At 35.3% G+C, this 26904-nt stretch overlaps 3 protein-coding genes across 8 annotated transcripts; 1 reads left to right on the top strand and 2 right to left on the bottom strand.

The window, feature by feature from the left end:
* Nucleotides 1-1217: 1217 nt before the first annotated feature.
* On the bottom strand, nt 1218-8727 carry LOC140971039 (B3 domain-containing transcription repressor VAL2). 4 transcript variants are annotated; one of them, XM_073433087.1, is made up of 13 exons: nt 8526-8727; nt 8283-8403; nt 6000-6081; nt 5822-5923; nt 4740-5311; nt 4520-4616; nt 4109-4283; nt 3826-3905; nt 3293-3670; nt 3151-3200; nt 2557-2670; nt 2379-2446; nt 1218-2043 (listed from the first exon to the last, which is right to left on the bottom strand). In XM_073433087.1, exons 2-13 carry the CDS (start codon nt 8393-8395, stop codon nt 1295-1297), a joined length of 2580 nt encoding a protein of 859 aa, XP_073289188.1. In that variant the 5' UTR covers nt 8396-8403; nt 8526-8727; the 3' UTR covers nt 1218-1294. The 4 variants fall into 4 exon arrangements, with proteins under 4 accessions (XP_073289188.1, XP_073289187.1, XP_073289189.1 ...); XM_073433086.1 differs by having other exon boundaries at nt 3293-3688; nt 8526-8726; XM_073433088.1 differs by lacking the exons at nt 6000-6081; nt 8526-8727 and having other exon boundaries at nt 3293-3688.
* Nucleotides 8728-12918: 4191 nt separating this feature from the next.
* Nucleotides 12919-18082, top strand: LOC140971040 (vacuolar-sorting receptor 1-like). 3 transcript variants are annotated; one of them, XM_073433091.1, is made up of 13 exons: nt 12929-13032; nt 13129-13674; nt 14414-15106; nt 15957-16045; nt 16137-16206; nt 16294-16377; nt 16515-16591; nt 16665-16746; nt 17028-17110; nt 17259-17325; nt 17399-17527; nt 17586-17695; nt 17772-18082. In XM_073433091.1, the coding sequence occupies exons 2-13, from the start codon at nt 13380-13382 to the stop codon at nt 17847-17849; spliced, it is 1857 nt and encodes a 618-aa protein (XP_073289192.1). In that variant the 5' UTR covers nt 12929-13032; nt 13129-13379; the 3' UTR covers nt 17850-18082. The 3 variants fall into 3 exon arrangements, with proteins under 3 accessions (XP_073289191.1, XP_073289193.1, XP_073289192.1); XM_073433090.1 differs by having other exon boundaries at nt 12919-13674; XM_073433092.1 differs by having other exon boundaries at nt 12921-13674; nt 17589-17695.
* Nucleotides 18083-20415: 2333 nt separating this feature from the next.
* LOC140971038 (probable serine/threonine-protein kinase PBL11) lies at nt 20416-25187 on the bottom strand. The gene is made up of 6 exons (XM_073433085.1): nt 25033-25187; nt 24862-24930; nt 22346-23044; nt 21601-21858; nt 21335-21454; nt 20416-21172 (listed from the first exon to the last, which is right to left on the bottom strand). Exons 3-6 carry the CDS (start codon nt 22997-22999, stop codon nt 20558-20560), a joined length of 1647 nt encoding a protein of 548 aa, XP_073289186.1. The 5' UTR covers nt 23000-23044; nt 24862-24930; nt 25033-25187; the 3' UTR covers nt 20416-20557.
* Between the last annotated feature and the right edge of the window lie 1717 nt (nt 25188-26904).

The following is a 26904-nucleotide window of genomic DNA, read 5'->3' as shown; positions in this document are numbered from 1 at the left end:
GTTTATCAGTCAATTAACCTCTTAATACGAAATGTGAGTTTTTTTATCGAATTAAAGTGGAAAAATCAGGAACTGGTTATTGAAAAAGATTAGAGATAAATAGGTAATAATTAAAGGAAAACATAGAAAAACATGAAAAAAAAGAGTTATAAATCCGAAAGAGTATCTAGAAAATCCTCAAGTAACCCACAAGAAATGTTGTAACGCAGATATATGTATATAAATTTTAAGTCAACATTATTTAATTAGCCTCAAGATAGCAAGAACACTATCAATATTTTTAAGTGAACGGCGTTCAATCATTTCCAAAATAAAAGTTGCAGTATTCATTCAGAATTTCAAAAAATTTCTAACATAAAATTTTTAGATATTGATATGTAAGGAAACAAATCACATGCATGTAGGTTTTTGCAGTTGGATGTGAACTACATGCATCACCCCCACTGAGATCTACAGAGTTTATGTGACATTAATTCCAATGTGTTTCAGGATTAAGTTTGAACTAATTCTGGATTATTTTGGATATATGTTTCATTTTTATGAATTTATTAAATTTCTAAACGTGCAAACCGGATAGTTTTTTTCAAATGGTCTTAGAATATTGATCAAATAAGGCATTTTTCTTTTAAAAAAAATTATATAATAATGATGCAATAATGTTAAATGAACTGGCTGTGCTTGTTGAGCACTGGTATGATCGATTCATTAAGGAATTCCAATGGAAGGAAAAGCATAAATAAATCATCTCTTTCTACCTAGTATGCCATAAACCTCTCCCGCATGAACTAAAAATTTCTCGTACTTAAAAAAACCAATGTGCTGATGTTCAAGACACCATGACCTGCTAATGTACAATACGTATGTGGACTGGAGCATCCACTTGCATTCCTTGGTATACTCACTCGAAAATTTCTTTCTCACGCTCCACTTTTACTAATTACTAGTTTATTTTAGCGCGAGATACACCCATTTGTATTAAAATTAAAAAATTTTGTCAAATAATTCGTGCTAAAATCTAGAGTTTATATTAAAATTTTAAAAAAATTACAATGGTTTTTTATGATAATTTTTTAAATTACTGGTGATGTGATCATTTAAAAATATAGATAAATTTTTTTAAAAAAAAAATTATTGAGATAAGGGTAGTTATAAATAAACTACAAATTTACTAAAATAGGTGTAATACGCCTTTTGGACACGATACTTGACAAAAAATGTACGCCAAGAGAATATTTTACGTGAAGCCATACCATTTACACACCAGGAAGATGCTGGAAAATGACTACATCATGAATCAAAGAAAGGGAATGTCCGGATTAGTTGCTTTCTCTTCATTCAATGTCCTACCTTCCTCGTGCCCTTGAAGAGCAGTGGAAAGACCATGGTCTTCCTCTGCGGTCTCCCCAGGTGAAATTGCTTGTTGCTCTGAGTTCACTAACCTAGTAAGACCATTCTGTCTCAGGTATGTGTCCAAAGGCAAGCTTGCTTCGTGAAGCAAACTCATCATGCTGATGCGGGATGGTGCTGCTGCATGTTCTTGGCCTGGACAGCAATTCAAGTCCAATCCTCTTCCATTCAGCACTTCAGCATATTCTTGAGATTGACCATCGCTCTGGCAACTGAAAAGTGGTTCACTTTTTGATCTTCCATTATCAAGTTGAGATATCACCTGACTAGGGATGCTATCAACCTCTACTTCGTCCTTATCAGCAGATGCAAACTGATTCCTCTGAGCAATTTCTGCTTCACGCTCTGACTGGCGTTTTTTCTTGCGCATCATCAAGGTCTTGAAGCGTCGTTTGACTGTCAAGCAGACATTGCAAACGCATGTGGGCTTGTGTTTCCCTTTCCCGCTAGGAGGCTGTATGCAAACAATGCACGAGCACCCTGGACGATGCCTAGGATGTTTTGTGGTAGTTGCTGCAACATAAGTTGGCTCGCTATCACCATCAACACCTGCAGCATTAGCTAGAGCTCCCAGGTCCTCGGATGCATCTGCCTGCGGTGATTTCAGGCTTGCTGCAATTCTTTGTTTCTTGAACTCTACATGACACAATAATTTTTCCGTTTGTAAGAAATTCTTCTAGTAAACAAAGTAAAATTAACAATATGCCTCGCACAGTTTTTCTAGCAGCACTTAAATACAAGCATGCGTACATGCGCACAACAAGCAACTTCAGTGATAGGCCAAAAGACCAGAGAAACAAAAAGGGTGTTGTGCATTAACACATGTATCAATTAGATCAGTACTTGTGAACATTCCAAAAGCCATCACCCGTCCCTCCTTTCTTTTAAAATCCTTGTGCCAAAACAGGAAAGATAATATAGCATCTCAAAAGCAGCCTGTTCGTTTAAGATCGTGGACATAAATACAATACCCTTGTTCATTCTGAGAAGACTTTCAAGTTCCCTGAAGCCTAATTCATCTGGTGCAGCACATGAGCATCTGACCCAAAAAAAAGGAAGTATTCCCATCATAAATTTCTGATCATCACAATCAGAAAAATTAAAGCCTTCCTAATTTCTGTTAAATAAAGATCAGAAAACCCCACCAACCTGGTCAGATCTTGTACATTGTCCTGACATGTCCATTTGGAAGAGAGGAGGAAATCAACAGGCAGTTTTCTCCATTTAAAGCAGCTATCACACTGAGCCCACTGCTCGTGCTCCCTGGATAGATCATTCAAACCTTTAGATCCACAGGAAAACCGAGTGCAATTTCAAATATCAAAAACTGTAAAACCACACCCGCAGCAGTAGTTCAGACTTCAGCATGCTCAACTACATTATTGCTAATTCAATATATGTTGGTTGTTACGCACTTACGGGGGGCTCCAAAGACCAGAAGCCTTCAGTCCAACAAATAATACCTCATTCAACTTTTTGTTCGTAACGAATTTCATGAGCAAATTACTCTTGATAGTTTTTGTTTGGTGGACCGAACTATGTCAAGTAGTTATTACAACACCTTCGTCCTTACATAGCTATTATTAATCTACGATTTATTGGGATCTGAATTGTTCAAACTCTTGGAGTTAATGAAACAAGGTTGTACCATGTCTGCCGAAAAAGGATTAAAAAAAAGAAATAAAAAAAGAAGAAAAAAACACGTGCGCGGACACACATGCAAAGATATCGAAAACATCTTACCCAGATACACGAACAATGAAAATACTCCTCTTCCCAAAAACAGGTGGTTCCTGATAGTTGGCATCAATATAATCAAACCTGAGATTCTGAACAATGAGGACTTGATAACTTGAAATTTGGAAGGTGTAAAAAATATTCTTACTTCAAATTCTTCAAATTCATGGTCCTCAACCATGATCGTGCTAGGTGTCACGCTAGGTGGTGGACATAGCATATCCTGTACCTCTTCCCATGATAGTTTTAACTCCATAGCATCATGGCCGTCAATTAGCAGCCTCTTACTCTTCAATCCAATATTTCTGTTTCTTTTGCGCTCAGGAAACAGCTGTGTCTGGGGCAACAGATTATCTCCCGACATGGATTCATTATTCTCAGTATTGTAGGCATGCATTAACAACATAGCCACTGAAGAGTTCTTGCTTCCTTTCAACGGACAAAGAAGGCCAGAATAGCCACTCACTAGGTTTGGATTTTCAGCTACAGTTAAAGGAGGATCACTTTGAAAAGGACCCCTATTCATCTGAGATATATATAAATCCTGCTAGGTTAACATCACATATTTCAAAATATCAATTCCATGACAATCACCATCTACCATATACAATTAAAAGATAGAACTTTTGTGATTATATTTTTTGTATCCCCGAAGATAAAGAATTATAGATAGATAGCTACCTGCTGTGCAAGAATAATGTTTGATGCTTTACGGAACCCCATCAAAAGTTTTCCTTCTGGTTCGATCCGACTGAAAGTTACTGACAAGATATACCATAACAAGATGAGAAACTGTAGAAGTAATTTTTCATTGTGACCATAATTAACGAGAGAAATTAGATGTATTCACAAATTTCAGGACTGCAACATTGATCTCAACAAAATAAATCTACAATGGCACGTTCAACGATAAGATACATAACTTACATGTGTTTCAAAAGGAATTTTGTATTTTTAAAAATACCTGTATCTCCAGCTTGTAATTGCATCGACTGGATGCAAGGAGTCACACCCTCTAAAACATACATTCTGCTATTATTATTTGGCCAAAACCGGAATTGGAATACCCATTCATTGCCCTTCACGTCCTGGATTCTCAGAGGAAGCCCCTCTGGTTGAGATATTAGTGGAAAATATGCCTGAACAAAACATGAAACTTAATTGGTAACAGATAAAATAATAAAATATAAATATCCAAATACGATTATTCTTTGATCTCTCTTTTTTGTTTTCTCAATTTTTCTTTTTTCATTTCCTTTTTTCCTTTGTGGGGTTCTGAGATATAACTATATAATCATATTCACTAATGAATTAACTCTGATAATTGCCCTTTAACATAGTAATGTAACATTCAAACATTAAGTAACCAACTTACTTCAGCACAGGCTTTAGGAAGAACCAAACGGCCAATTCGCCCAGCATCACTGGCACTTAAAACCTTTTCAAATAATGGAACAACAGTAGAATTTGAGCTTGAAAACGTGTAAAAAATTAAGGAAATGGACAGCTTAAGAAGATGTCTGTTGTCTGATTAAGCTTAATACAAGTGCTTTAAAGAATTGGTTTCCAGTAAAACTTTTTATCTCTAAGGATACTCTCCAGATATTTGCTGCAGCTCCAGATCTGTTATTCGAGGCCAGTAACGAGGAAGCAATTGATTTTTAACTCGTCCTTCCACTGGTGGTCTTGCCACACGTAATTGTGAAATACTACCGGAGTTTTTTTCTATTCCTGCTGCAAAAACGGAAGTTGGGAGGCTGGGTGAGAGATGGAAAGGCTTAGACACCTGCTTCAAGGGAATAATCGAGGTACAGAACTCCCTTTCTTCAGCAATCAACCGAGGTAATGGATTTGAGTTCGATGAAGCAGACAAGCCAATACTCAAGTTTGTTTGAATCATACATTCTTGAAATGCTTCAAAATCTTTTGGCAGGTCAGCAGATGATATATTAAAACTTGCTAATGTTTCATGCCCTATTTCTCCACGGCGAGGAAAATATTCTTCCGGTTTCATAGCAGTTGTATCGACATTCTGGGATGGGGGCAAGTGCTCTAAGCAGAAGTTTTTGTCATCATCACCAGAATGTTCAGATCGTATCTTGTCCATGCATTGATTAATACCAGCAGTGGAAAGGGCACATACTTTAGTTTTTTCTTGACATGGTGTCTGCATAAAGGTTTGGAAGAATCAGAGATTACACAGATCTCTATAGAAGGAACTAAAGAGCTTCACATAGTTAAGCATTTGAAGTTTTATCATTGTTTGATACCTCATAATACAAACTAACCAAATACTCGACTCTGTAAAATGATAATCCATAAATTATGTTATCCTAAAAAAATTACAAAAGTATGGGATTTAGGAATATTTTTATTTCTTATGATATTTAAAAAGACCAACATAATAAAAAATTTAAAGAAAATATATCCAAAGAGATAAAAAAATGACTCAGTATCAAGGACCTCCAAGCTGCTTAATATTCCGCCTATTGTAGAGAATATGGTTTTAGTTTAAGATTTTATTTTGAGAAAAAAAAAAAATTGCCCTCACCAAAAAAACATTCCAAAAATAAATATTGAATAAACAGAGAGTTGTCAGGTGCTCCGGAAAAATGTTAAAGGATAAAGCATTGAATATACAGTGTTCACATTTTAAGCGTTCAGATATTAATCTTACACACGGAAGCTTGGAACTCTTGGTGCAGCCTATACAAGTTACACCACCGGTGTCAAGTACTTCCAGCAAAGAACTAGAAGCAATGCATCCACAATGAAGACGCTGCCAACACAAAACAGTTCACTTCTATCGATAAAAAAATAAACAGGAGTGTCACCCAAGCAATCCACCAGCTCACCTTCCCACACACACTGCACTCTCGCCAACCAGTGTCCTCTGAGTGGAACATTTCACAGAAGATTAACTGTTTATAGGCATCCCTGTGGTCAACCCACGCAATAGTGCATAATGAGTTTATCAAGTTTTATAAATGTTACTGTAGAATTGAAAATGCAACTCTACCAGGTGGCATTCATTTAATATCACTTGTATTTATTCTGCAATTTTTTCCTTTCCGCATAATTGTAGATAGCGGCACCATGGTTTTTGTGTGATTTGTCAAACTAAACAAGATGGTAACCCATCCCGGGAGGGTCGTGTCTTGAAATGTTTATCATCAACATCAACCGACAATCAGAATTCAGATGATGACTCAGATAAGAAATTATCGTGGGGAAAGCAGAAGTATATCAAAGGCCAAAGCTTGTATTCACTCCATAGCATCAGATGATGTTTTCAAAACAATAATCTAAAAGAGGAATATTGTTTTCTCGCAACTTGTTTCACAACGAAACATTCCTGAGAAGCTCAGTTGATTCACAATGGCTAGCCTATCATATGACGTATGATGAGTCTATATTCAAAGAGTTGGATGTAACTCAATCTTCTAAAGCCGGGATTGGACATGGAGAAAGTATTGAGGTAAAAGGGAAAGGTGTGGTACCCATTAAACATGATACAGGTGCAAAATTTATTTATGACCTTTAATTTGAGCCTGAAATAATCCTTAGTATTGGACAATTACTCGAGAAGGATTACTAGGTTGTTTCAAAGATAGAAGTTTGAAACGTACGATGTAGATGGAAGTAATCTTTTTTGCATTAAAATTCAGAAAAGTTTTTTTTCTCTGAATTGGCAACAAAGTAACTCATGTTCATTGGCCAAATTGGAAGGTAAATCTGAGTTCTTTCACAAAAGGTTGGGTCATGTTAGTTGTGCAGAATTATCCAACATCGAAGAAATGAGTGCCTTTTTTTAAATGTATCAGCAGAGCAAGCAGTCCAAATTGCCATTTACAAAAGAAATACATGGAGATCAACAGAAAATTGCAATTGGGGCATAAAGATGTTTGTGGCCAATGAAGGCACCTTTCATAATAGTAGCATGTTGTTTATTAGATCACTATAGAAAGAGTCTCAATTTGGATACTAGCCTTCAATTACTGGGTACAAAAGGGGTGCGGGTGCAAATAACTCCAAGTGGTTTGCAACAATGAGTAAGGATATGAGTATGATTGAAAATAATTCACATTAGGACCCTATTTAATAGATTACATCATTAAAAAATATTGAAGTAAATATTGGAGCAGAAAAAGTAGCAAGGAGAAGTATTTAATATTTTAATTGCATGCAACTCTATGTAGATACTAAAAAATGGCAACACACAGTGTCGGATACTCCTTGAATGTGAACACAAACGGATATAGTTTGGATTCGACTGGTGAACATTCGAAAATAAAATCAATATAAACATACGGACATTGTATCCAACACAATGGATAAACGGGTGGATATGACGGCTATTTTATAACTCCATAGTCCATGATAGGGGTGTTTCATAATTTTTAAGGATATGGTAGGGGCCTTTTCGCAAGTGTCTAAAAATCAAATTTTTGTAAATAATTAAAATTTATTGAATACACACACACACACACAGAGAGAGATGTATATAGTTGAAGTTATCAGCAAAGGCAAATTGAATTTATAATATGAGATATGATATTATGCCTCTAATTGTATGATTAATTTTTATTATTAAACCCAAATTATTTTTTTCATAATCTTGATTGTCATCTTTGTTATTTTCTTGTTCATTTCAAATTTGAAAATTCAATCAATATTGTTAATTGGTAAGCTTTGTTTTCTCTTTGAAAATTGTATTTAATGAAGATTGATGTCAGACTTTTAGTGGTTTTAATTATTATCAAAACATGGAGTGAAAATTATTTCCCATCATTTGCATTTGATCTACACTTCTTTCCTTTCCAGTTTCCGCGCCATTCTTCATTGCTGCATCATTGCACTTGTTCTTAGCCACAAATTATGATTTGTTGAAACCAACAGATAAGCAAAAAAATTTCGGCTTATCAGTAAAGTGAACGTGATTCAGAAAATGGGAAAGATATCATTCATTTGGCTTATAAAAATAAGTTCTTGAACAACCCAAAACATCCAAAAATTCAATAAATGAAATTTGCACCCAATCAATTGCTAAAAATTATGATAATGGTGGTGATATGCGTAAACTGAAAAAGAAGTTCAAATATTCATGAGAATAAAGAGAGACCGAGTTACGTTCATACCCACAATTATCACAGAGTGTTGCCAATTCACCAGATCGCAAAGACCAGCCCTTTTTCCACACCAGTGAGTTTGACGAAGCACAGGCCCCATTCATGCACACCCTATCCTCCATTTTCCACACTTGAAAGAGGCGAATAAAGAATCCAAGAATGAGTACGTTGCAAAATAAGCGAACAAAAAAATATATAATACACACACGTATACACCATAAATGAAAAGACAGAGGTGAAGGGGGAACTTACCAACTTAGAGCAGCGAAAAAGAAATCATTTTGCGCGACAAGTAGAGGAATGGGTTGAGCTTTTGGACGCCGGAGAGCAGCGGCAGCGGAGACTCGGTGGTTTAAGAAAAGGTTGATGGAGCAAAGAGAGGCTTTGGGAATAGTGGGGGATCAATTGGATACACTCCGTACAGTACATATGAATTAAATGTTAAATCCCTTCCTATACTAAATTCTTGATTTTACCTTCTAATGCTAATGAATTTTTTAGCCTAAAAAAATATTATTAAATATAATTATTGATGAATATGAGAGTGGAATGGTGGCGCCCACTGGCCACTACTCTTATCAACTAAGATTCCAATGATGTCCCAGAATTGTGAAGTCCTGTTAGTGTTTGGTGCACGCTCGCTTTTATGTTTGGTTTTGAAGCAATCAATCATATCATTACATTGCTTTCTCTGTTGGTTTTATTTCTTAATGTAATTGATTAATTGCAGCTGACGTTCCATACACTTCACGATGCCGTCATCATTGGCAAACTTGTTGAAAGTTGGCTTAAAAGCTAAAGATTAGGAAAGGGAAAGGGAATTAACAATGATAATCCCAGCCGGCCAGCAGGTAGTAGGTTCATGTACACTTGGTTGGCGAAGATTTCATTGCCGGTTTCCTTTGAGGCACCACCCTCTTTTCAATGCCGCACCATAAACATAGCAAGCATTGAAAGATCGACCTTGTCCATTCAACTCGCTAATTACTACATCATAATGATTAGCACAAGGCTTGTGCAGCAGCATCAAAACAAATAATGCCTTGTCAACATCTCCGGTACCGAAGGTGAATTGTCCGAGGAGAGTGTCCAATCGTGACCATCTCATTTATGTCCAACTTCTTTCCATTGTTCAAGGGTTCTACCACCGGATCATACGCACAAGGATAAATAGAGTATCGGCCATTCCTCATTTCATCAAACAAATCAGACGCCTGTTTCACCAGCTCTCTCTCTTCCCGAGAACGTCTGCATACCCCCCACAACAAGGTGTTCATCAACCTCTCATCGGCTCTAAAACCAATTTCAACCATTTCCCTATGGACCCCCCCAAAGCTGCTCTAATATTTCCCCATTTAATCAATCCATGAAACAGTGTGCTATAGCTTATGTAGTCCGGCCTGCAGTTTCTCTCCTTCATTCGCTCCAACAAGACAATACCACTTAAAGGCCTTCGTTCTCTGAAGAAGCCGGTCAACGGTGTTAAAAGTAACCAAATTGGCAGTCAAGTCCATTTGTAGAGCTTCATCCAGCAATTCCAATGCCTCATTTGACCTGCCCACTTTACACAAACCATTCATCACTGCAGTGTAGGTATAAATATCCAGTCTTAAAGAAGATCTTTTGATGTTCGTAAGCAAGTCATAAGCTTCTTCTACTTTCCCAACATAGCACAACCCTTTGAATAAGCAATTGTATGTATTGATTGTGGGCTGACAAACGATTCTTGACATAACGCCGAATGCTTGCAGGGGCATCTTGCAATCTTCCGACTTTACAAAATGAATTGATCAAAATAGTGAAAGTGGCGATAGTGGGTTCAAACCCATTTTCCAACATGCGTTCCAGAAAATTTTTGGCCCCCATCGGTTCACTAAGCTGACAATAAAAGCATACCAAAATTGAATATGCCCAATTATCTCGGAGCTAAGCCTAAAGATGGTAACCCGGATATCAGTTTCAATGCCATTTCAAACTTATCCGACGCAATAAAAGAGATGAGCATCTGATTGAAGTCGGTTATGGTTGTTGGCAATCCTCCATTTTTGGGGAAAATATCGACAGCCTCGAGTCTTTGTGAAGAAGGAAGAGTATCAAGAAAATTGTGGACTCTTACTTCTCGCGCATTTGCATGCATAAAAATCAGAGGCAAGTAGGTTGTGTGGTAGATGAGGAAACGGATATTCGACGAAGAGAATGGAGTGGACGAGGAAGAAGTACTTCTTATCATGGATTTCTGAGAATAATACATGAGTGATAAATTGAGTATGTTCAAAAGATTAGCAATTCTTTTTCACTACGGATTTAAAAGTATACATGTTTGGTAGTCAAGTGTTGTACGTTTAATACGGCTGATAGGAAATAGATAAGTATGTATACCTTAAATAATAAATATTTATGAATTCGGAGTTTAGTTCAACTGGTTTTACTCTCGAGATTTTCTGAGTAATCGAACCTCTTCAACTCTCTAGATTTTCATCATATTATAAAAAAACAGCTGTAAACTTCGAAAATTTTCTTTAATTTTTTAGTAACAAAAGCTTTCACTTGATATTTTAAAATATATATATTTTTCATGATGTTATTACCAATTTCCAATTTGAAAAAAAAAAAATCAAATGTGTGGACATGAAAAATTACATTTAAATAAAGAAAGAGAGTAATTTTGAAAATAAATAAAGTGCCGGATCATGATATCGTGATAATTTTTACAGACACTCAAGTATAATTAAAAGATATGTAACTTATGGATTTGTCATGTATTAAAAACTCAAACTAATACACAGGCTAATAAAAGAAGCCTTGATCCAGAGATTCTCTATACTTGATCGCCGATTTATCCGCAAATTCTTGCAACTCGGATTCACTCCACAACCGTTCTGAAGAGTTGTTCTCATATGCTGAATTATGAGTATTGAAAATAACCAAAAAATTAAATCTCTTTGTGGAAAATTTACATAAATTATTATCGTTTATTTAATATATGTCTGTCTTATAATTAAAAGTTTGCATTTGATATAATTAATATTATGTTATACTATCCGTTATTAAATTTATATAAAATCTATTAAATTGATCATTTCACTTAAATTAGATTCACAAACGCATTGCAACTAAAAATGAATTAATATTTCTTTAATAATAAAATCATGGCCCAATTCATACTTAGGAAAATTTTAATAAATATTGAAAAACTAAATATTTTTTAGCTAAAGTAATTATAAAGCAGTGAGTACTCACCATTCGATTAATTTCAAACGATGAACTCAATCCCTGGAATTCAGCAGCTGGAGGTCGAGATCGAGAGATGTCGCAAAAATATCATAAAACTGTGCGGACAAATCGATTCCATCAAATAATTTCTAGTTCGACACGACAATATTGTTGCCTTGAGCTACGACGGTTTGGAGTTTGCCTTCCCCATCCCTGGATTCGATGGAATGTTGTACACTTTGTTTTCAGTAAGCAAAGAAGAACTTGCAACTTTTTAGCCATGAGAAATGTATAATTACTGAGTTTGGTCCATTTTTTTCTATGTTTGACGATGCTGCTCGAGAGGATGCTGCAATTGAGTTGGTACTTCTTATATCTAGTAGGTTTGTGTGTATCTGACGAATGGTTCATAGATATCTAGTAGATTTTTGTGAGTATGAGTTCAATTCGAACCAATAATTCTTAGCTTTATGTATCAGTTAAACATTGTTTTATTGAGAAATCTTGAATACAATGATTAACCATAGATATCTTGAGAGAGAAAATATGACAACACTTGGCCAAATGAAGTATGAATTATTCATTTGTTGAGTTGTTGAATGAGTGACAAATGAACTCTTACCCTATATATACAAGTTCACTACATTGTCCAGATTATTCTAGTCTCCAAAACATTCTACACTACTCTATACAATAGATGATTCTAGATCTTTTTATGTATTTATATTCTATATAATATAAGTGTATTATAGAATAGTCTGAATGTTACATCAAGTCTTCACATCTTGCTAGATTGTCCCAGAAGTCAAAAGCTTCTAGATCCAGACTTTTCCATAACATTCTAAGTCATTCCACATGAACCTAGAATGTTTAAGTTTTGTTCACAATGTTCTAAGAACTTTTGCATGCACGTAAAGCCTTCAAATCTTTATCCCTTTTCAGCTTCTCTATAATTTTTTTTCGACTTCAAAGAAATGCTATGACACTCAATAAGATTATGTATGTCGCCAAGCCTCTGTGACACATTTCCTTCCTAAAATCTTTGTATTGCACGTTGAAACTGTTAGATCGTAACATTCTCTCCCACTTAATTTGACGTCTCCCTCGTTGCCTTGGAACACCTGGTCGCTGGAACACTGCCAGTCTTCACCTTCCAAGTCCAATGTAGTTAGGTAGTTGGGTTTCTAAATTAAACCATTTCAATAATAATTATAATGTATTTCAAATAAATCTAGACTTAGAGATGGAAATATTTCCCAAATCAAATACATCCCAATTAATATTCCATATTTTGATTATTTTTAAAAATAATTATTTAATCGATAAAGCATATCCTCCAGTTATTTTTTTTTTTTTGTTTAAATAGAGAAGGTAATTTCAAACCAGGGTCCGTGTGTAGTTTAACTATAATTAAGGGGTTATTTTGTGTTTAACACGATTATTTAACTTTTCCAGATTACGGGTCTCAAGTGGCTTCCGCTTCGGGGGTATCGTCAGATTTTACGTCGTCAAGTCTCGTGAATAGCTTGTGAACAGAGTCTTGAGCGTAATCACACGTTATTCTTTTTCTTTTGTTTTTCATCGATATATATTTCTCAAATCGTCTTGGTCTTTTTTGTTTTCTCTCTTTTGTTTGTATAAGCTCAAATTTTGGAGTGGAGTTTCGACAAACTACCATCTTTTTGGGTGTTCCGCGATATCTGTGATCTGAATCTCGTTGATCAGTGTTAAAGATTCTATTTTGCATTAGGAAATGTTTAGATTTGTGTTGTGTTAACGGAAAACAAGTGGAATCTTCAAAAAGAAGCAAAAGGGTTGCTCGGATTCATATTTCTTGATCTGGGTCGACCGACCTATTTTGTTCCATGCTTTCCTGATTGAAGGGAAAATAAGATGAGGGAATTCTTTGGACTTATGGTGTGTGTTTGGTTTGTTCTTCATGGGTCTTGCCTGGGAAGATTTGTTGTGGAGAAGAACAACTTGAAGGTGACATCACCAGACTCATTGAAAGACGTGTACGAAAGTGCGATAGGGAATTTTGGGGTGCCTCAATATGGTGGGACATTGGTAGGTTCTGTGTTCTATCCAAAATCCAATCAGAAGGCATGCACGAGTTTTGAAGATGCGGGTATTTCATTGAAGAATAAGCCTGGCGGCATTCCTATCTTCCTTCTAGCTGACAGAGGAGGTAAAATTCATTTATTTCTTTTTCCTTTTTATGCAAAAGGAAACTTGAGTTTCATTTTCTAGCTTTTTTCACCTTATGTTATTATTTTCTTGTGATTGCTAGTTATAGAGAGAAGAAATTCTACATGCGTTTCCTGTTAGTAAGCTCTAGAAGTTAATAGTGCTCGTTAGATTATATGTTCTAACCATAGGTGACATCGGAAGAATATCTTGATTTTGTATTTTCCAAGCAAAAGGTGGTTGGTGCACTTGTATTGTCTACTTGATTACATGCATTTTGTTATATTTGATATTTTTTGGCTACGAATTCTCTAATAATCTTCACGTTGAAGATAATTTAAGCACAACCAGGCCAGTTTGTTCCAGCATTCCTTGTTAAGAGTTCATCTCAATGACTTGATAAGGACAAGTACAAATTCTCTGTGGAATCTCCCAAGGATAAAATTTAGAAGTTAGCTATTGATCCATTTTGCTTGTTATAAAGAGAAAATTTTAGGGCTGTAAGTCCTGAGTTTCTCTTAAGCTATTCCCCTTTAGCTTATGCCATATGTTTGTATTTTTCTTGCATATATGTGCTTAGTTTTTAATCGTGTCTGTTCGTTTTTAAATACATGCTTATGCTATTAGGTGTTAATCTGGGTAGTTCTCTAGCTGTTATGATAAAATCTCGCTTACTAGCATTCTAAAATATTGTCACCTCACCTCCATTCGGTATATAATCTTTATTTATTTTCTGGCAGATTGTTATTTTACATTGAAAGCATGGAATGCTCAGAATGGTGGAGCTGCAGCTATTCTCGTTACAGATGACAGGGTTGAGCATCTTATCACAATGGATACTCCTGAAAAAGAGGATGCTAAGGCAGATTATCTACAAAACATCAGTATCCCATCAGCGCTTATCAGCAAGGGTCTTGGGGACAAAATAAAAAATGAATTATCTAAAGAACAAATGGTCAGTATAAACCTTGATTGGAGGGAGGCTCTGCCACATCCTGACGAGCGTGTTGAATATGAGCTCTGGACGAATAGTAATGATGAGTGTGGTCCCAAGTGTGAAAGTCAGTTAGATTTTGTGAGAAACTTTAAAGGGGCTGCCGAGATTCTTGAACAGAAAGGCTACACACAGTTTACTCCTCATTATATTACTTGGTATTGTCCTGAGGCATTTATTTTGAGCAAACAGTGCAAGTCCCAGTGTATCAATCACGGTAGGTATTGTGCACCAGATCCTGAGCAAGATTTTAGCAAGGGATACGATGGTAAGGATGTCGTTGTGCAAAATCTACGTCAAGCCTGCTTCTTTAAGGTGGCGAAGGAAAATGGAAAGCCATGGCAATGGTGGAACTACGTTACTGATTTTTCAATTCGATGTCCGATGAAAGAGAAGAAGTATACTAAAGAGTGTGCTGATCAAGTAATCAGATCACTTGGTAGGTCAATTTATTTTTGTGCAACTTATCTTCGGAAGAAATTTTAATGTTATATGTATTCAAAATGCACTAATAGACAACTGGGGCTATGTAAAGGTGACAATTACTATATAGCACTTTTTGACAGTTACTATATAGCACATTTTATTTTATCACCCATATAGAATTGCTTTTTATTTTTTTCTGAGAATATTATGAACATGTTAATATCTTCTCCTGTGCGAGCTTATAATCTGCTGTTTATGTGTATTTTATTCATTATCATCCTGGAGGTCTTTAATGTAAGCAGCCTATTGTTTATAATTGTTGTATGTTGTATAATCATCTTAATGTCAACGGCCTGAAGTCTTTGGCATATTCGTGACTCTTGATCATTAATTAATCATCATCACAACACAGTAAACCCCTTCTGTTTCTGATCGATGTGGTTTTTACTAGGATTACGGACTTGGCTAACATTCTGTCACTGTTTTATATGTATTTGATGGGAGAGTTGGGTGAATGACCTTATACAAATTTGAATTTAGAAAAATAACCACCGTTTGTTAAAATATCACTGCGAAATGAGTTTATGTGTTTTTTTTAAAGGTTGTTTTTTATATAAACATAGCGGGAAGGTTAGAAATTTAAATGCCCTGTATTTGATTACCGACTTTGAGCCAGTGAAACTTTTTTTAGCGATGGAGGTTCTGCATATCCTTCATTGACTCTCAATTGTGGCCTCTGTCTTCCGAGAATTGCCATTTTTGTAGTTTCATCTTTTACATACTTTAGTTAATGTCATAAATAAGTCTCCATGTTTTACAAACCCAGGCTACTACTTGCTCAATGACTAATGGTTTCTCCACAGGAGTTGATGTTAAAAAGATTGATGAATGTATTGGAGATACTGAAGCAGATGTTGATAACCTAATACTAAAAGCAGAACAGGAAGCACAGGTTTAATTTCTTAAAACCCTTGATATATTTTATAGCATTTTGGTGAGAGTTTAAATTTGAGCTATTAACCGATGATGCATTTCATTCTCAGACGGGGAAGGGTTCACGAGGAGATGTTACAATCTTGCCAACTCTTGTTGTGAACAACAAACAATATAGAGGTAAGAACTTTAAGTGACTTACCCCCTGCTTCCTGAGTCATACCGAAGAAAAATAGGAATTTTCATGTAACCAAGTTTGATCTTCAGGCAAGCTGGACAAAGGAGCCGTTTTAAAGGCCATTTGTTCGGGTTTTGAGGAAACTACAGAGCCTGCCATTTGTTTAACTAAAGGTCATTGTTTCTACTCTATTTCCCAAATTTTTTCGGCAATATGTTCTGTATAAATCCTCTATCAGTTAAGTATGTAAGATTTTGAAACATTTACCCTACGTGCTAAAGTTGCAATTTAATGTGTTCTTTTGGGGCAGATATGGAAACAAACGAGTGCTTGGAGAAAAATGGTGGATGCTGGGAGGATAAGACTGCTAATATTACTGCATGCCGGGTAGTCACATTTTTTGGAAGATTCATCTTTCGACTGTTAATTGTTGTCTGATTGACATAAAAATTTCTTACAGGATACGTTCCGGGGAAGGGTGTGTGAGTGTCCCATTGTGCAGGGAGTGAAGTTTGTTGGTAATGGTTATACTCACTGTGAAGGTAATTATTACCGCCCTTTACATCCTGTCCACTGCCCTTTAGGTCACTGTAACCATCTAATCTGTGCACTCTTTTTTTAGTAATCATTTTGAGTCTTTATTTTTACACAAATGTTTCTTTCACAGTCAGTTTTCAATATCAATTATACCCATTGATAAGAGAGATGAAAAACTCTTTAGTTTAATTTCATTTGTTAGCAGATATTAGAAATTATTTTTAGTTTTCCTGTGTTGCTTTTAACTTCAGTTATGCATTCATAGTATTTTGTCTTGGTCTCACAGCTTCTGGACCATTGAGATGTGAAATAAATAATGGAGGGTGTTGGAAGGGAAGCAAAGGTGGGAGGACTTACTCGGCATGTGTGGTGAGTTGACTGACACCTAGCAGTCAAATTGTTCTTTTCTTCTGCGTTTTATTTATTTATTTTTGGGGGGGGTGATTCCATCCTATTTTTCTAGTTCGTTTTAGGGCACAGTGTGGCAAAAAGTTAAATGTTTATCAACAATTTTCAGGATGACCATTCAAAAGGTTGCAAGTGCCCACCAGGATTCAGGGGTAATGGTGTTAATAATTGTGAAGGTAAAAAACATACTAACATGGAGGAACTGTCAGCAATTTTATTTCAGAGACTAAGTTGGGTTGTTTGGTTTAGACATTGATGAATGCCAGGAAAAGGTGGCATGCCAATGTGCAGACTGCAAATGCACAAACACCTGGGGAAGTTATGAATGCAGTTGCCGTGGGAACTCGCTGTACATAGTTGAGCATGACACATGTATAAGTAAGTAATTCATACATGCAACAAAAGTTGAAATGCTTAATGATCATAATATTTTTAGCAGGTAAAGATGGTAGTAGCGAAGTTAGGTGGGGTTTTGTGTGGTTTGTGATGGTGGCTTTGGTTGTGGCTGGAGTTGGAGGATATGCAGTGTACCATTACAGGATCCGGGTACGTGTATTGATTTACTATCTAAGTTTGGTACTTGTTTCTTACATTCTGATTGAATGAAACATTATTTACGCAGAGATACATGGACTCAGAGATCCGGGCTATCATGGCGCAGTATATGCCTTTGGATAATCAAGCGAATAATGATGTTTAGAAATTCATTACCATTTATTTATTTGTTTGTCAAAAGGTCTTATCCAATATGCTGATGTAGCATTTTCTTACATATGGAAACTGAAACCATAGGTACTGGTCAAAAGAATATAACTGAAACTGTGATTCTTACTGGCTTCAACTCTATCTGTCTGGATGTTGTTCAGCAAAGGCATTGACTGTATTCAATACAACATCTATTTTACATTTGATTATTAAGATTTAGAAACCGTATGCAGGCAGGAATATAAGCCTTTTGTCCTTGCCAAAACGGGATATCTGTATTTGCTATCTGAGTAGTTTTTACAATACTGAACATAATTATATTTACAAATATCATAGGGGTTATTTTTCACCATCGGCTACATCCACTTCCAAGCAAGGAAAATTTTCTCGAAACCAACTGAGCTCTATGACTCGGCTATAATTTGTGTTCGATTTGGAAAACTCGTGTGATACATATTTGTTAATGACAATGGAACCTATATCCGTTATCTTTCGGTATGTATTGGGTAAAACTTCGGTCTAACTCAGTAGTCTACAAATCACATTAGTCAAGTAAACCATATTAGACATGGAAACTTGTGCGATAGAGTTGCTCGAGAAAATGTGGCTGAGAGAATCGAATTCATGACAATTTGTCAAATATTCATTTAGTCCATCAACTTGAACATCTTGACTTGACTCGAATATTATTTTGTTTTTTTGTCTCGCAGTTTTTAGCTACAGGGACATCTTGGTCTTATTACCTTATTTCTATGTTTATATTATTTTTCGAAAGAGAAATAAATGGACAAAAACTACATGCATGGCCATGCCACTACAATATTAACTAAACCACTGAAGTCTGTATAGTAACAGAAGCACTAAATAAATGCATATTAAATGAATCATTATTCTTCGACCCAACACGCGTTAGATGGTTTCAAAAAGTTGGCACCAACAGCCATTTGTGCAATAAATTAAATTTTGAAAATCAAATTTTAACAATTGCAGCTCTTATTTTCGTGTTTTTAAGTGATTGCTTGTCTTATGGGTTCTCCAGTGTGCAATATGCTGCTAATAAGTGCTTCCGAATTATGACTTTCTTGGTGCTTGTGGACTGTACACAGCATCATCATAAAAATATGTTATGTTACGTTATTGTCAAGAATTTGTAGGCTTCCAAATTGGTGGCAATGGAAAAAATGGAATCCACGATTTATAAGAGGTTTGGTGATGAACAAAGCACGTTGTTAGACCAATACGAGAGGCTGTCCTTTGAATTGCAACTCAATCAAGCCATGATGGGGCGGAGCCTATCGAAGTCACGATGCCTAGCGCAGCCACAACACATGGGGAAGCATGCGAAACCAGTGAGACGTGGTTGGGGTTCGGGTTTTCAGGAGGCAATAAGAAAGTTGTTGAGACCAATATTTCTTGGTAAAGATGAAGCGAGAAAAGATGGTGCAGATCCAAGGACCCCACGATTTGGTGATCAGTGGGCACGTACTCTTCAGGAGTAGCAAACTGCTAGCTGTACTAAACTTTCAGATTTTTTGCATACTAATGTTGGAGCTTCATATATGTAACAGAATCGGGATTTACATCTACTGCCCCTGCTTGCCAGTTTCTGAACATGTTGGATGTTGTGTTATTTGCTTGGCCTTTTAATTTTGAGAATATAAAATATGACTTGAATTTCCAAGGCTGTGGTATACACTTTCATCTTTATTTCATCCTTGATAATTTCCAAGGCTGTGGTATACACTATCTATCTGAACCTGCTCAGTTTACACTTTCATCTTTATTTCATCCTTGATAATTAGTCATGAACAACCTGCTTTCTCCTCCATTCTCTTCGTCGAATACCCGTTTCCCACTCATCAACAATCAATCCCTTGTCTCTGATATCCATTCTTGCAAGTGCACCAGAGTCCATGATTTTCTTGATACTGCTCCTTCTTCTCAAATCCTTGAAGCTATCGAGATTTTCCCAAGAAATGGAGGATTGCCAACAACCTTAACCAATTTTAATCGGATGCTGACGTCTTTGATTACGTTGGATAAGTTTGAAATGGCATTGAAACTGATGTTCGAGATACAGATAATTGGACTTGTTCGATTCTGGTATGCCTTTACCGTAAGCGTAACGAACCGATGGAGGCCAAAATTTTCTGGAGCGCATGTTGGAAGATGGGTCTATCGCTACTTTCACAACATTGATAAATTCTTTTTGTACAATCGGAAGATTTCTAGATGCCTTGCAAGTGTTCGACACTTTGGAATGGCTGGATGAAGCTCTACAAATGGACTTGACTCCAAATGTGGTTACAACACTTTCTCGAATGACTTCTTCAGAGAAGGAATATTGGCTTGTTGATAATAGCGCCCTGCGGACGCCACCATTCCACTCGCACATTCATCAATGAATGATATAATAATACTAGTGATTTCATTCGTTATTATTATGTTAATAATAATTATTATAATTTGAATCGAGAATATAGCATACGGGAAATATATAGATAGGAACAAAATAAATACCGCCAAAAAAAAGGTTTCAGCGGCAATTCAAAATGAAGAAATACCGAACACAAGAAAATTAACTTCATTTACAAAACCATCGCAACCGTATGACATCCATGTACCATGTAACATCGGATTCTCTGAAGTTAATAAAAAAATAAGAAAAAAATGGTCGCTATTGACATTCAGAAGCCTTCAACACTAGATCAACGGTACACTTGACGCCGATGATCTCTGGTTGCTTTCTTGTCGATCAGTTTCTTCCATCGACAGCGTAGACGAACATATTTTAGGAGGTAGAGCCAAGGGCCGTGCAGACAGCCTAGTAAGAGAAGTAGATGCTGCAATTGTCGAGGGTGGAGAGATATTGGATCTTGGAGCTGGAGTAATAATACCATTCAGGCTAGGTGATCTTAACATGTATTTCCCACTTACTGCTCTTGGTTCTTGCAGAGGAAACCGAGAGGTATACTTCATGTCTTGGATGGTTTTGAGATGCTCCACAATAGTTCTCATGGTTGGCCTCTCTGACGGATCAACTTGGAGACATCGTTGAGCAATATCAGCCACTATCCGAGCAGCTTTGAGAGGGTAACGACCCTTAAGTTGCGGATCCATGATTAGAGACAATCTACAGTCATCTGCCAGGAAAGGTCGACTCCATTTGACTAAATTTCTCTCCTCCTTCGAATGCCTACTGTCAAGATTTTTCTTGCCGGTGAGCAATTCAAGAAGCACAATTCCAAAACTCCAAACATTGCTCTTCGGGGTTAGCAACCCTCGTTCGAGTGTCTCCATTGAAAGATTTGCCATAGCCTGAACAAATATTGAGAAAATTCAACAAGGTGACGATTTTGAGGGGCATAAGGAGTTGAGTCAGAAAAACAGCCCCGCCCACAACAGTGCATACTAAATTATATATCATACAGAAAGAGGCATGAGAATTATGTTACAAAGCACATGCAAAAAAACACTTACAACTGAGCTACTGGATATGTCTGTTTCTGGAATATGGCCAAGGCAACCATATCCAGAAAGCTTTGCACTAAAATCTTTGTCAATCTGAACATGTACTGTTGAAAATTCATGGAACATTGCCTGTTCAGAAGCCAGACACAAGTTAATGAAAAATCCCAGTGCAAACCAAAACCGGTGGCAGCAACAAGAAACAAACAACTAATGTACTGTACTCGAACTATACAAACGTTTATTAAAATTTAAATGGTTTAGATAATCTTGATAACCTGAAAGGGCCCTTCCTCATGCAGAAAGGTAAGACCTTGTGCAGCAGAAAAAGCCACTTTCATTCTGCTGTTCCAGTCAATAGGTGGACCATCAGATCTTCCATATAGAATCCTATCCAAGCTTCCGTAGAATAACCTTTCATACACCAACATCCTGTGATCAGAGCCTTCGCGTGCATAAAAACCAACCAATTTACAGAGGAAAGGATGCTGCAACGATGCAAGGCTATTCACATCATTGACAAATTCCTTCCAACCCTGAAAAAGCAAAATCAGATATCAAGTTAACTCTAAGTTACCCAAGATGTTAGAAGTATCTTTAAACTGATATTGTGCAGAATCAGGTAAGAGCTAAAGTTAAAATGGGATAAGAGGTTAGTTAGAAACTTAGAATTCAATGAGTCATTACTTAGATGAAACAGAAAGGCATGTCCTTGTATCAAAAAGAGAGAGACATGTGTCCTAAAAACCAGAAATGACAAGCACGGAAGCAAACAGTATATATTAACTTCAGTGTGGAAGAACTGTAATGAAGCGCCAAAAGTTCACCCATTTATGCAACAGTAATTATCAGAATATATGAACTTTAGTAAGGAAGGACAACAGCCAATGAAGCACCATAAGTTCACCCACTTATGTAACACTAATTATATCCCATAATGAGATGATGACTTGTAAGAAAGATCAAATAGAGATGCTGAACCACCAATTCAAAATATCAGCACAGATATGAACCAAATGTAACCTGGTTGGAAGATTGAAGTCGAGTAACTGTGGCTTCAAACTTCCTTGAACCTGAAGTATCATCCCCAAACGAAGCTCGATAAATGACAGAAGAGAGACCTTCAGACATGCATCTCTCCGGAGAGAAGTTGTGACAAGCTGATGCAATTTCATCATATGAGAAGTTAATAAGCATTCCTTTACCCGGTAGGGTTAGAGGAACTGTAGGAGGTAGGGGAAGTGGTCCAGATGTATTAAGTAGGCCACTGTTATTGATCATCTTAAAGCTTGATGTAGTCTTCAGAACATTAGTGCCATTGGGTGATGGAAGAGGAAGTGGTTGAGGAGTGGGAGAATTATATTCTTTAATTGATCCAATGCGACTGGTGGGCTGCTCTTGTTCCTCACATTCAGCAGTTGTTAGTGCATCTTGTTCAGTAGCATCAAGACTTGAAGGGGCCGACAATGCCCGTGTTCTATTACTGCTAATAGCATTATTTGACGGGCTTGGTTTTACTCTATTTCTAAAGCTGGGTGGTGCAGACTGCAAAGATCGTGTCTCAGTTTGGGGTTCAGGTAACATAGTTGGTGAATGCTCCTGAGGCTTCACACGTTTGATATAGATGGTCTGCTCGGATTTTTTTTTCTTACTTTTAAGTACAGTAAAACATCCCATATTGAACGTGAAAAGATCCAGATTTGAACCAGGTACGATCAGTTCCTGCGAACAACAATAAAGATGAATTATTATACAGCAAAACTGTAACACGACGGATTCAGTATCATAATCCTTGCATAATTAAAAAAATCTCAGGGAAACCAAAACCATTTTGAACTAGAAAATGGTGGGGGTGGGGGTGCTCCCCCAGCTGAGTCCCAACTTTTATACCATATTGCCTCAGGTTCAAAAACTACTGATTTCCCAGGTACAAGTCCACTCATTTTTCACATATAATTAAAGCCCAAAAATTAGGGAAATCTGACAGCTGATGCTATTTTCCTCCTCCTCAAATGGTATCCAAGTAAATGCCTAAAAAAACAGGACAACACATCCACAGGGTAGAAATATCATACACAATAAACATAGCCAGGATTTATAATTAAAAACAAAATGCCATGTTGAAGTTCCGCCTTCAGTTTGACGATATCCAATCACATAACATACAGTTGTCGAAGCATAAATAAACAAAGCCGGATCCAATAATTCCTCATGTTTAAATAAAAAGAGATGAATCACCACTGATTTAACCAAAATATGTCTCTTACTAGCTTTTTTCAACATTTTATTGCAGACTCCCAATTCATTCAACAGAGGCAAGATCACATTCCTGATGACGCAATCAAACTCAACCTTCAATGTTTCAAGTTTAGATTTGATATTTGCATGTTTTCACATATCAATACCAGATAGTGGTGAAAAAATTCAATCTTGAGATCAATGAATAAAATTTTGGTGAGAAATGAGAACTCTAGGGGAGAGGCAAATGAACAAAAAAAGAACACAGGCAATGGGAGATTTTTTTTTGAGAGAAAAATACTTACTATTAATTTTATTTTATTAAAATAATAGTATAAACACTAATCAAAAAATAAATAAATAAATAAATAGACAACAAATATAAATAATAAATAAAAGAAAATACATAAATATAAGTAGATAAGCAATTGTAAAACGTAAACCCAAGGGGTGTAATAATTAATTACTTGCGTATGAAGCACACACGTTGCATGAGTGGAATATAATTTGTGGATATAACGTATGCATATGTAATAAATTTTTAGTTTTATTTTGCTTGGTTTATGTTAAGATCCCCATGGACGTATCATGCACTAATGTCGTAATATTTTCCTAAATATTTGACATAATTTCTCCATAACATAGACTTTCAATAAAACCACAAATCAAATACACACAACGCATATTATGTAGAGATAAACTTTACCAAAATAAATACAAAGACATCACAGAGTTTCGTTTCCCTTGACATCCAGTATAAATGAAAGTATTGTTTTGTGCTTTCAACACCTGAATCGTCACCTATACTTTAGAGCCTGCTCAATACCGATGCGTATTTCATGTGCACCACGGCGAAACAATTGACCCTCTATCTAAAAAACCTCTAATCAAAAAAGTCACCAAAATCCAATCAGTTTTGCACATAGGGTAGGTGACCGTCTCGATCCGTGAAACGGGTCAACCCTACCCATATTTACAATAAAAAGTAATACTTTTTCATAGATGACCCAAATAAGAGTTCCGTCTCACAAATAGAACCCGTGAGACCGTCACAGGTTTTTGTCTTGCACATAAACATTCTTCTTTCAATTTTCTGATCTATATCTTTATCAATAAAAAACAAATTAAGATGATGGTGAAAATTTGGTGCCCAAAAAGGATGTGGTCGAAGGGTCCTTTAGAAGACTGAAAACTCAAGATTTCGTAACTATCGTAACTTTATTACGGAAACCCAACACTATCGTAACTTTATTACGGGAACCCAACACGGATAAAAAGAATTTGCAGAAATCTTGCCTCACCTCATAACAAAAGGACGTTGAACTGATGGTGACGGAGGTGCGGCGGCTGTCGTCGTTACTCCCAATTGTCTGATTTTTTCATAGATTGGGGCAGAACAAAAAACACAGAAAAATTCTAAGTTGGAGCCTAAAATGAAAATAAGCTGAATATTGAAACAATCGCCGACATACCTACGTGTGCGAAGGCGGAAAGACGTGAATGGAGCGAATTAGAGGTGGTCAGATTACTATGGGTAGATGAGAGATTGCGGGGAGAAATGGAGTACCGGCGGTCAGCATTCGGTGGATTTGATTCGAATGAGTAAAATTGAATTACTCGAGAATGTGTGTTTTATTTTTTTTAACGGGGATCAAATTTGGTAACCAAATTAACCGGACAATTAGAAAATATTGTTAAAAAATTTCAAGTTTTAATTAAAAAAAATTAAATTTATTTGTTAAAATAAAATATTTTAACTTAACTTTTTATAGCCTAAATTTTTTAATTATAATTGCAGAGTATTATTAGCATTCAAAAAATATTAACACCACTCCATTTATCAAATTATTATATTATTAGATTGCCGTTATAGTATTTTCTTTATATAATAAAATCTAAATTTATCTTAAAAGAACCTCAATTAAAATAATTTTGTATGGCAATAACTAATATGTAAGTTTTTATAAAAGTTTGTTACGATATTTTATCATATATAAATTAAAGAACAAAAAAAATTATTTTAATCTTAAAATATTTATAATGTGCCCCAAATTTAATATGAATATACAAAATATTGAACCATTTTTCGATTAAAAAATTTTTATTTACCAAAAAATTATTTAAGTTTGTTATAAAATTCAAAATAGCTTAAAACATAGGACTAAAATTAAGATTTCTATGTTATTTTATATTTTGTAATATATCCCCCAATGATTAACAAAATAATTTATATAATATAATTACTTTACTTATGTTATGTAGATAAATACCAAATAGTAATTTTATTTTGCTTTTTTATTTTGAAAACTGTAAATACACAAATATATTAACTCCAAATTCTATAAATAATTTTTAAAAAACCAATTTATTTTTACTACTTTTTTAAATATATTTTTATTAATTAAAAATTTAATATTTAAAGTTATAATAAATAATTTTAAAAGATATGGAATTAAAAAAATAAGAAATGAACATCATTTTTTCAGAAAGTTGAAAATAGAAATGACATTTAATTTTTAATATTTATTTTTACATTTAAGGATATTAACAAATTTAACTATAATTTTTTTAGTAATTAACATATTAACTTTTAGATAGTGATTTTAAAAAAGTTCCATTGAAATTATTAATAAATTTACTAAAAATAAAATCAATCAATTAAAGGTATCATTGTCAATTTTTAGTATAAAAGTTGAAGAAGAGTGCACTTAAAACAAACGAAAAGTAGAATGTGAATAACACTTCTCAGTATAACTGTTAAAAGTTAAAATGTTATTTAAGAATTGGATTTGATAATTAAAAAATATATTATTTGATATAAAAAAATCTATATCACCCAATTTTTAAATACCTTGATCGTTAATAATATTTACGTAAATATTACAGAAGAATAAATTATTAGGATCGATTAAATATTTTAAAAGGAGTGAATAAAATCTTTTCAATTATTATAAGACTTTTCTCGAGTTTCTTTTGGGTTAGCAACCAAAAGTGTTTTTATTAATCATGACCGATTAGTTGAACTACTTAAATGTGATATTAAGTGTGGAAATCAGTTCAAACAGATGCGTCGCAATTATATTACTCACACTGAAAGCTGATTATAGAATAATCAGTTTATGAATTTGAATTACTTAAGATATTGTTATGGAAGTTCGAATACCAATATTTTTACGTCTCTATTTCTTTCGATTTTTGTAAAATTTTACTAAAATATTTTATTTATGCAACGTTTGGTGATACACATGAGTATCACGTATTTCGGACTTTGTTCAGAGATATTCATGAAATCCTCGGTTTATGATGTAAGATAATGTGTTTGGATGTTTGAAATAATTTGTGAA

The sequence above is a fragment of the Primulina huaijiensis genome, chromosome 2, assembly GCF_012295235.1.
Source record: "Primulina huaijiensis isolate GDHJ02 chromosome 2, ASM1229523v2, whole genome shotgun sequence".
Taxonomy (NCBI): domain Eukaryota; kingdom Viridiplantae; phylum Streptophyta; class Magnoliopsida; order Lamiales; family Gesneriaceae; genus Primulina; species Primulina huaijiensis.
The sequence above is the reverse complement of the archived record's forward strand: the minus strand, read 5'-3'. Positions and strand labels throughout refer to the sequence as shown.